General features: G+C 45.8%; 1 protein-coding gene across 1 annotated transcript; it reads left to right on the top strand.

Annotated features, from left to right (window-relative positions):
- Nucleotides 1-4,441: 4,441 nt before the first annotated feature.
- On the top strand, nucleotides 4,442-10,838 carry LOC102383947 (acidic mammalian chitinase-like). Its single transcript, XM_014520579.1, is given in 12 exon segments — nucleotides 4,442-4,466; nucleotides 5,127-5,156; nucleotides 5,289-5,490; nucleotides 5,845-5,901; nucleotides 6,401-6,566; nucleotides 7,248-7,372; nucleotides 8,175-8,298; nucleotides 8,414-8,599; nucleotides 9,395-9,514; nucleotides 9,892-10,033; nucleotides 10,560-10,788; nucleotides 10,790-10,838. Coding segments are annotated over 12 exon segments (1,455 nt in total).
- The last annotated feature ends 417 nt before the right edge of the window (nucleotides 10,839-11,255 follow it).

The raw sequence follows: 11,255 nt of genomic DNA on the forward strand, positions 1-11,255 counted from the left end.
ATTTTGGGGGGGGGAATATACAGTATTCCACACCGTGCCTCCTGCTCCACCTCAATTTATTTCCAAAGCAGCTGACAATCTGCAGTACTGCAGATGACACAGAGAGGCGGGGAGTTGCAGACACTTTGGAGGGCAGGGCTGAAATTTTGAATGACCTGGATAAACTGGAGAAATGGTCCAAAATCAATCAGATGCAATTCAACAAAGACAAGTGCAAAGTCCAGCCCTTGGGATGGGATCATTGCATGCACAACTAGAGACTGGGGAAGAACTGGCTAGGCTGCAGTACTTCAGAGAAGGACCCAGTGGTTACGGTGGGTTGAATATGAGCCAATTCTGTGCTCTTGTTGCAAAAATCCCAGTGGCATAGTGGGTTACATTTACAGGAGTTTCACTTGCGAATCAAGAGAAATGATTCTCAGTGGGAGGGTGGTGAAGCACTGGAACAGGTTACCCAGAGAGGTGGTGGCTTCCCAATCCTTGGAGGTTTTTAAGACCTGGCTAGACAAAGCCTTGGCTGGGATGATGTAGTTGGGGCTGGTCCTGCTTTGAGCAGGGGGTTGGACTAGATGTGACCTCCTGAGGTCCCTTCAACCCTCATTTTCTGTGATCCCATGATTCTGCCCTATTCAGTACTGGTGAGGCCTCACCTGGAGGATGGTGTCCAGTTCTGGGCCCCACCGTCCAAGAAGACTGTGGACAGAGTCCATTAGAGAGCAACACAAATGAAGGCCCAGCAAACATGACTTATGAGGAAAGGCTGAAAGAGCTATGGCTATTTAGTTTAGAGAAGAAAAAGATGGAGAGGAGATTTGATAACAGTCTTCAAATACCAGAAGGGTCATTATACAAAGGACTGGAAATTTTCAAGAGCAGGCTATAAAAACACTCGATGGGGATGGTTTAAGGCATGGTAGATATGGACCTTTATAGACTAACTAAGATACAGGTAGAGCACACAAGCTTTCCTGAACCCAAGTTCATTTAATCAGATGGATGGAAAGCAAGGATGAGCAGAAAGCAAAGTGTAAGAAGGAGAGATGGGATGCTTTAGTTGGGGCTGGTCCTGCCTTGAGCAGTAGGTTGGATGGCATGACCTCCTGAGGTCCCTTCCAACCTTATGATTATATAATACCGCTAATTCAAGGGTTTTTTTCTGGGAGTTTTTCCCTACTCTTCCTCCTTCCCTATATCAGGTTCCATACTTGAAAAAGAACAAGTTGAGAAGAGCCATGGTTTGGAAAATGGGCCTGGATGACCTTGCCGGTTCTTTCTGTGTGCAGAAGAAACCATGTCCTCTGAAAGAGGTTGTGAAAGCAGATCTGAGGTATAACAAACAAGCCAGCAGAGTGAAAGCTGTGAATATACCTACAGAAAGATGTGTGCGTACACTGGCTCCTCCTGAAGTCAAGGAGAAATGAACATATGTGCATGAAGGCAAAGTTTAGCCCTGTAATTTTAACTTTTCAAGGATGGAGATAGATGTTAAATGAACCACTGATCTTTCCCAGTCTAGCCTGGGGAAATGGTTTGATTGAACTGCTGTCAAGTCCTCCATAATTAAAATATATTTCCCAGATCCCACAGCAGAAGTCCAGCCTTCTCTGCCTTTCTCCTGCAGCACAAAACCACTTACGAGCTGTCTGAAAAAAATTTACAGCACTTGAAAAATGGCTAGACATTCTGCCTCCTTAATTACACCAAAGCAGTGTGGCATACATTTTAAATCAGCACAGGGTGTCCATGTATCAGCAGATGATCTGCACATTCCTTTTATTCTATGATTAGCAATAATAATACTTTGCCTCCAGATAGCTGCTTCCATTCGAGGATCTCAAAGAGCCTTACAAGCATTCATACATTCAAGCCCTCCAATGGCTTTGTGCTGAGTGAAATGTCCATTTTACAGATGAGTAAAATAAATCCAAGAAGGGCAAACTGCGCTCGCATTTACTTCTGTACCTAGAAGAGCCTGATGATATATTTTAGGCCAAAGAGTTTCATAGTTTCATAGTAGCTAGGGTCAGGAGGGACCTGAACAGATCATCTAGCCTGACCCCCTGGGGATTAAGGTATAATTGTGCTCTTGAAGTTGGCCCATCCCCAAGAAGGGGAAATAGGACCGCAAATGGTGTTACCAATTGCCAATATTTGGTGTCTCCATTTACTATATAAACAGCCATACACCTCCAGCACACCTTCCCGAGGCTGAACAACAAGGATTTAGTGCTGGCTGCCCATCCAAATGAGCAGCTCAAGGAATACACAGCATAAAAAGTGACTGAAAGAAAAGAAAATATGGGCAGTCGCCACTATGTATAGAGAGGGATGGACCTTCTGTCTTTCCTTCCACCAACACATGACTGCTATGTAGTGCGACCATGACTCCCTCCATATGGGGCCTCACCAGGGCCAACATTCAGGTTTCCTCTCCTCGGTGACCTTAGCAAGTTGTACCTTGTACTGTGTAAAGCTGCAACAGGAGATTGGAAAGGCAATCATGGCATGGCGATATCATGCACCTACACAATATTTTCCTCATGGCCAAGAGTAGAATTACCCTTTGTCCATCTCAAATGCTGGGGACAGTGTGACCCTGAAAAGCAGAGTTGGGGAATCAGATGTAAATAGAGCAGGGAATACCCAGCTCTATAAACATAAGCCCGTTCAAACCTACAGCCATCTGGTTATCACACCCCAAGTCCCATTATTTTCACCCTATGCAAGCATCTAGTCACCAGAGCTATGTAAAGTTATTCCATGACTGCTATTATAACTTCATCTTTTTCAAGGTCTTCTGCTTAACCTGTTCATGAAACATTCAGTAGGAGGTTTCCAAGGACAAAGTAGTGACTAGAGTTCCCTTGCCCCGGTCTGGCTCCATCAGGAGCATTGGCTATATAATCTGTCCTCTCCTTTTACCAACAGAGCAGTTAGCAAGCCAGTGGTAAAAGCTGGGGTATGGCTCTGCACACGCAGTGCCCCAAAAATCTCCACAGGAGTTGCCCATTAGTAAGCTGCAACCCGTTTCAGAGAAGCTTTGTCACACTCACTTCATTTATAGTTTACTTATAGTCTATCAGGTAGTCTGCTCAAATATTTAATAGACATGCTCCACATACCCACACGTGCTTGGCACTCCAACTGTGGAGTAAACCAATTTATATCAACACCAGTATCCGTGGAAAATATAACCCCACTTTGGATGTGCTAGGAACAGTGATACTGCACTGAGCCATCGTGTTGCTCAAAATGACCCACCTGTTTAATTTTCTTGAAAGACGGGACAGAGTTACCAAAGGCCTTTGCAAAAGGAAGGGCACCAAGTTGGCATCATTTCACAGCTGCTGCTGTGATTCTGCTGGAAGCTATGCCCGACAGCCAGGTTAGCATCAGCTTAGTTCCCCACGTGCAGAGAAACGCATGGCAAACATTAAGCAAGATCACGGAGAGCAAAGGGAGCAGAGCTGGCAGAACATCTGCTCTCTGGGACGCTCTGACATGTGTTGTTCCAAATCAAGACAAAACCAAAAACATCCAAAATTTTCCTGGAAGGAAAAATGTTCAAGACATCCCATTTAGACCAATCATAACATTTATTCCAATTGCAATTACAAATAATTAAAACCTGCCATTTCCAATCAAGTCAACATGCTTGTTCTTCCCCCATATCTTTTTCAAATTAAATTTGGTTAAAATCAGCAGGCTCCCACCAGAAGGGGCCATTTCAGTGAATTAGCAAGCAGTTCTGCTGTCAGGATATCAGTCATTCTCTCCCTCCCCTGTTTTCCACTCATGGTTTGGATGGGGATGACGGGGGCTAGAAGACCTCTGGACCTCCCTTCCAGCCGTACTTCTCCATGACTATATATGATTCCTGAAGTCCCTTGATATAATGAGCCCCAAATTAAATAATGGGGAAAAGGAAAGAAAGAGTAAGTTTAGGAAAGGACCAGGCTGTTGTATTCTTCCTCCTCTTCTAAAATTGGCTTGTGGAGCTCCTAGCAATACTCTTTGTCCTGCATTACATAATAGTCTCACCCCTAGCAATACAGTGGCAAGCTCCATGCTGTTGCACACTCTTTGGTGGTTATCAGGGTTTTCTTACATAATAGTATGTCCTGTAAATATCCAGCTAAAGGATTAAATATTCTTCTGGGGCAACGAGGGAAACAACCAATGCTTCCCTTTCAATCAGAGCCCACTTATCCAGCAGCCTTGATTTGGGCTGATAGAAAATAAAGATAGTATTCAGAGCAGAAGTTGGCTGGCGGCATGAGGTCTCTATTTTGGCTTAGTCTACCTGAAATTACAGATTAACTTTATGTTTAACGTATAGGATGGAGACGTGCACTGGTGTCACGTGTGCAGCGGAGGAGGGGCAGGATTGCCCTATAAAAGCAAGGCAAGCGATGCATAGCGCCAGTACACAGGCACCAAAATGGGCAAGCTTCTGCTTCTGACTGGTAAGTACAGGGAGCAGCAGATCCTCATTTTCTTCTCCCCCTGGGTCTCTAAAGAAGTAGAATATTTCCTGTCATGATACAGCTGCCTTTTCCTGCCTTTTCTGTCCATCTATCATCCTATATCATCTCCTCTCCCTATTTCATATTTCCCTAGATATCATCACCCACCATCTCCCTAGATATTTTCATCTCTCAAACGACTTACCTATATAAGTACTCATCACACTACTATTCAAGGTCATACATTGTTTTTCAACAAGGGATGGGAGGGGTTTGAAGAGGACGTAGCACCTTATGAATAAAAATGTTACTCTTAATTCTTATTCTTTTTATTAAAGAAAAGCCCTACACAGCTCATGGCAACTCTGGGTTATTGTGGATCCAGGAGATAATGGCTGGATCATAGTGCAGGTTATGTGGAACAAAAAAAATGAAAGCCATACCTAATAAGATCCAGAGCAGCATCAGTTTTAGTTATGGATACATGCTATATTAGGGAATGATTGGTCCACATTAGAGTTTATGGACCCAGTTTTACCCTCGCTTACCAAACTGCTACTGCCACTGACAGAGATGAGACTTCTTCAGTTCAGACTCCCCTAAACAGCTGGTCTTGATGGCTGAGCAACAAATGATGGAGCTTCTCTTTTCCTTCGACAGGTCTGGCCGTTCTGCTGCAGCTGCAGCTGGGTAAGTCCGATGTCTTTTTAATAGTAGTTTCATGTTTGAATCACAGGAGCTTAAATCACATAGCTCAGCCTGCTTCCTTTCTTGTTTAATAATCAAGGCATGCTGCTGTGATCTTCTCCTTCCCAATTCTAGCCTCATCCACCAACATTGTGTGTTACTTCACCAACTGGTGCCAGTACCGGCCTGGAATTGCACGTTACATGCCAGAAGATGTTGACCCATGCCTGTGTACTCACATTATCTATGCCTTCGCCGGCATGCAAAACAACCAGATCCAGACCATCGAACCAAATGATGTGGCCCTCTACGCTGGTGTCAATGGACTCAAGAGCTAGTAAGTCTCATTTTGCTTGATGAGTTTCTCAGTTGACGATGCTGATGATCATCAATTGAAGCTAAGGGCTGGGTTATCCCACCGAGCTTTGTAGATTAGCTTAACCTGCTATGTAAGCCATGCAAAGATAACCTTACAATCACCAAGAGATTAGGACAGGAAGTGGAAGGTAACTACAACTTAGAAATCTGCTCTCAGATATCCCTGTGCGATTACACTGATTTTAGTGAGGTTCAGTGGAAGCCACTAAGAGCAAAAATGATCCCACTGTGTCCAAACGACTTCGAGTAACAACTATGATGAGCTTGCTCACTCTTCTTCTTTTAATGACATTTCAAAATCACTTCTCTGCAGCAATCCGGACCTGAAAACCCTGCTGTCTGTTGGAGGCTGGAATTTCGGTACCCAAAAGTAAGGCCCCGATAGACAGTTTGAAGTTCTTCTTTCTCTATCCTTTTTTTGTCTCACCCTTTCCCACTAACTCCTACTTCCTGGCCTGTATCTGGACACAGACCATTCAGCTAGCCAAGACCTTCCTACATGCCTGCCCCTAAACTTGGAGCAGCGTTGTCCAGGGAGCAAAGAACGAGACACCTCACTGTGCTATTCACAGCCAAATGGCAAAGTGATTCTGTGCACTCATTCTTTGTCAACTGATCTGAAGCCCCTAACCACTTAATATGCTTCACTAATGGGTTTTCAGAAGAATTTGAATTTGGGACTTGTATTACTGACCTCTGCCGCTGGAGTTATAGGACCTTTATTAGCTGGATACACTGAATAGCTTGGTTTCCTCTGTATGGACCAGCTATTGGAGCTCATAACACATTTAGAAACACACTACATCATACTTTGTGGCCATTTCACATGTCTGCTAGTCACCATTTATCCCCATTTTGATCACTTATAGGTTTTCCACCATGGTTTCCAACGCTCAGAACCGGCAGACCTTCATCCAGTCTGCCATCACTTTCCTTCGCAAGTACAGCTTTGATGGTCTCGACATTGACTGGGAATATCCTGGTAACAGAGGCAGCCCCGCTGATACTCAGCAGCTCTTCACTGTCTTGCTGAAGGTCAGCCTTTCTTGTATGCTAAGCTTTCATCCCAGGGACCAGGGCATCATAGCTAGCAAGCGATATACTAGCTCATATGAACTATGCCACTAAAGTACATAGATACACATGGAGTTTGTTAGGTAGCCTTTCTGCAAGGATACTGCCCTCTTACAGGAAAAGAGCAATGTTATAGTGCCAGGGATGTATTTTTCAGTATGAAGGATATTGCTCACTTTACATCATTCAAACCTGACTTGCTCCTACCATTAAAAATGTATTTCTCATACTCAATAACACTGGAAATACTGAATCCTAAAAAACAGAGGTTTATGGCAATGCTGTTTATTTAAAAAAAAAAAAAAAAAAAGAATTCCAAACTATTAAAATCTTTCTACTTTATTTTTTCATCACGGGTTTTTAGTATGAGACATGGTCCCATGTTAGAGAGCATTGGTCTTTTGAGTCACTCAGAGAGTAGGTCAGGAATTCAAACTGATAATCAGTGTCTTGGGTAATATTTTGGAAAGCAGAACATGTATCCAAATATATGCACTTGTAGGACAAATATGTAACGGGTTGGGTAATGTTTTTCCTTCAAAATGTTTCCACTCTTTATCACGGCCCTTGGAGTGTGAAATCTGGTGACCGTTGGCCTCTGCTCCGAACTGAGAGCCAAGACCGACGTGTTGTGTATTCCAGGAAATGTATGAAGCTTTCGAGGCGGAGGCTACAAAGAGCAACAAACCCAGGCTGCTGATCTCTGCCGCAGTGTCTGCTGGTGTGGGCACCATTGAAACTGCCTATCAGATCCCTCAGATGTCCAAGTAAGTGTGTCAGTAAGTTTCTAAACCAAGGGGGAACCAAAGAAGGGGAACTGAGGCAGCAGAAGTCAAGGGATAACAAACACTTGACAAAGATAATAAGTGTTTTGCAACTACATACAGCCAGGACGGTCATCTTGCTGGAGTCACTTGACCCCAGTTGTCTTTTCCTGCCTAGTGCAGGGGAACTGGACCCAATGATCTACAAGGTCCCTTCCAGCCCCTAGCAATCTATGAATCGATGAAACCGTGAGTCCCAGCCAGCTCTTGCAGACCGAAGACAGTAGCAATAAATGGGGTTTATCAATGGGAAGATTCTACACATCGTTTCAATGGAGGATACTAACAGGTTACATGGGCTAGAATTAGCCAACCAAGAACTTCACACTGTCACTTCAACCCCTTGCTGTTACCTCATTTGCAAGTCTCTCTGCCTTTGCAGCATGCAAATAATGGTCACTTTTCACCACTAAAGCAAAATAGCAAAATGTTCCTGTTGTCTCATACATGCAGCTCATGATTTCCCAGGCTCAGTCACTTTCTCAGCCCAATTCTGTGCCAGCTTTCCCCCTTAGCAAAAGCCTGTTGGCATCACATAATTATGCCAGGGACATGTCTGACCCTTCTCATCCAGCCACACATTTTGCATTGCTCTGAAGTGTTAGTCATACAGCTGCGTGGGAGCCCTGACACCATGAGGGATGGTTGAGCACGTCAGATGGATGCTGCAGTCCATGTGTTGGGTAAATGGATGGAAAATGAAACCCCTAGTTTGATACCCATGGTCACTTGCTTTTCCTCAAAGGTACATGGACCTGATCAATGTGATGACCTACGACCTGAGGGGCTCCTGGGAAGGCTTCACAGGGGAGAACAGCCCTCTCTATGCAGGTCCTGCTGACCAGGGCTCATACATTTACTTCAATGTGGTGAGTAGCGTAGGCATTGTGCCATCACTTCATACCACTGGGGCAGGGATGTGGTGGCTGGGATGCTCGGACTCTATCCAGCTCCCTGGCTGGCTCACAATGCTGTCTCCTCTAGAACTACTCCATGAATTACTGGAAGGACAACGGTGCTCCCGCTGAAAAGCTGATGGTTGGATTCGGGGCTTATGCCCGCACCTTCACACTCAACAACCCCTCTAACCATGGCCTGGCGGCTCCAACCGCTGGCCCAGGTGCACCAGGAGAATACACCCAGTCAGCCGGGACCCTAGCCTACTTTGAGGTAAAGCTCCCTGAAAGCCTTCTTCCAAAATTATTTTAAGAGGTAGAGATGCCCAGAAAAAATGGCACAAGGATGTTTTACAACCTGCTTGAGCATTGGAAACCAGAGCCAAAACCTAGCTACCCTGTGGGGTTTTCATTCTGAGGAGTTCAGCCCATTTTCACAGGGGCCTGGCAATCCCCCGTGGTGTGCAACCTGGATGAAAATGCTTATGCTATGAAGTTGTTTGGGACAGGGGGCATCTTTCTGTTATCTGTGGGCACCTCTACATGTTGCCAAAAGGAAGTACTAAAGCATGGCGCAGTAACAATGTCACCTTATGGCAACATGTAGACGCACCCAGTAAGTACAGCACGCAGGGGGGACCTGATCCATGGCTGGGGCTTCTAGATATCGCTGTAGCACAAATAATTCATAATAATAATAATAATAGTGTCCAATCTTGATGCACACAACAAAGACTATAGGGAACTATGGAGCTATCTACTAAGGGACAAATCCCATTGACTGAGATCTCCAAACACTGGGTGGGGTGGAAAAAACAGGGCCAGCAGTTTTTAAGACATAAAATGCAATACTAGTGATATTACATTCTGACTCGTGACGGCTTGCTATAGTCATGATGATATTTGCAGCTGACTTCTCTGATCATTCCTGATCATGGAAACTAGCCCTTGTTGGAGCAGTGTGTCTTAGGCCAGACAGGCCAGGGTCACTCCAGAATGCGTGAGGAGCTGTATTAAAGGTCTGCTACAGGACTCCAGATCACTTTAACAAGCACTTTTTATGTCCCAGGTCTGCCAGTTCCTGAAAAGTGGGGCTACCACAGTGTGGAACGCTCCTCAGGAGACCCCGTATTCCTACAAAGGAAATCAGTGGATCGGCTATGACAACCCGAAGAGCTTTGCCATCAAGGTGAACCATTTTCTATATCCTCTTTGTGTTTTTAGGTGCAGCATTCACTGTACATCAATAATGTATTGGGGTAAAGTGCACCATTCACATAGAACATGTATTGCTCTAGTTCACTCTGAACCTCATCCAAAGACAAAAGAAGTCAAGCAGAGCCCACAGGAGGCTTCAGTTCAGGTCTTGTGCTGCCTCTTGCCTCACTGACTGCTTGAGGGCTTTTAGGCCTGCTGATATAATAGGGACCACTCATGGTCACAATGACTGCAAAGTCTTCAGATTAGGTGTACATGCAGCATGAAGGAATGCAGAGGATGCCTAAGACACCTAAAAACCTTTACACCATCTGTTACAACTCTGTCTTGCATGATTGTCCTTCACAGGCTAAGTGGCTGCTGGAGAACAAGTTTGGAGGTGCCATGGTTTGGGCTATTGACCTGGATGACTTCCTCGGCACGTTCTGTGGGGAAGGCAAATACCCTCTGATGAATTCCTTGAAATCTGCCCTTGGCGTCACCACCCCCAGTAAGTAGACACACACAGCCCCCAGGCCTGGAGCGAGCTGCCCGGCAGCCCTCAGCTCGTCCTGACCCACCTCTTCTGCTTCAGCTGCCGCAGCCTCCTCCTCCTCGGCCAGTCTCACACTCACCAGGCCCCTCCGGCCAACTCAAAAGGCTTCAGCCCGTGGGCCTTTTCCTAGCTTATCATTCGGATGATATCAGTCTTTTTCCCAAGCCCCTCACCTATCTTTCCCTTCTCTGCTGCATCATGTTCTAGCTTATCTGCACCTTTATGGTTCGTTGCAGCACTGCTCTTACTGCCCTCGTATCTTATTTGGTGCTCCTTGGTTCTGCCCATGATGACACCTCCCTCCCAGCCCACACACTTGCCACATGCACCTTTGCACATCTTTCTCTTCGGCACAGATCACTTCTCCAACAAGTCTGTTCACCTTCTGCCCTGCCGTCCACCACCCCTCTCCTCTCAGCATTGCCTCGAGCTTAGAAACCGGCACATTTTAATCCCTGTCCTTTGCATTTGCTTCTTCCAGACTGCAAAGTTCCAGCCACCACTCTTGGCACTGCTGCTAACCAGCCAGCCAAGCCAGCTACAGCTGCCCCCCCTGCCCCTGCTACCACCTCTGGTGGCAAACCAAGCTCTGGTGGCAGCCCAAGCGGTGGCAACAGCAACTTCTGTGCTGGCAAGGCCAGTGGCCTCTACCCAGATCCCACCGATAAGAACAGCTTCTACCACTGCGTGAAGGGCAGGAGCTTCCAGGAGGAGTGGCCTGGTCTTCGACACCAGCTGCTCCTGCTGCAACTGGGCATGAACACAACAGCCACTGGACCCACTGCCACCCAATAGATACCGACAATGTAGTCAAGAGTATGATAAATAAATGTGCATTGCATGAAAATGGTCTCTCTCTCTCTTACTGAATATTCCCAGATGAGGTGCACTGGGGTGACTGAGTTGCCCAAGGGTTCAAAGCCAGCTCTCAGATCGGGCAGCCATTCTTCTAACAGCTTTGCAAATAGTGTTTGCAAAGCAAGAGTGGATTCAGGAGCTGAAATGAAAGTGAGAAACTGCTTCCCTTCCTGAGATGGGTGCTTAATGAATGGCAATATGGGCTAAGGGATAGAGCACTGGCCCAAGAGCTGGGATTTCTGACTTCAATGAGATTCAGAGTCATTACTGTGCTCATATTGGCCTGGATGCAGGGAACCTATCAGGACAAGTCCAGAAT

This window comes from Alligator sinensis, unplaced genomic scaffold, assembly GCF_000455745.1.
Source record: "Alligator sinensis unplaced genomic scaffold, ASM45574v1 scaffold872_2, whole genome shotgun sequence".
Lineage (NCBI taxonomy): Eukaryota > Metazoa > Chordata > Crocodylia > Alligatoridae > Alligator > Alligator sinensis.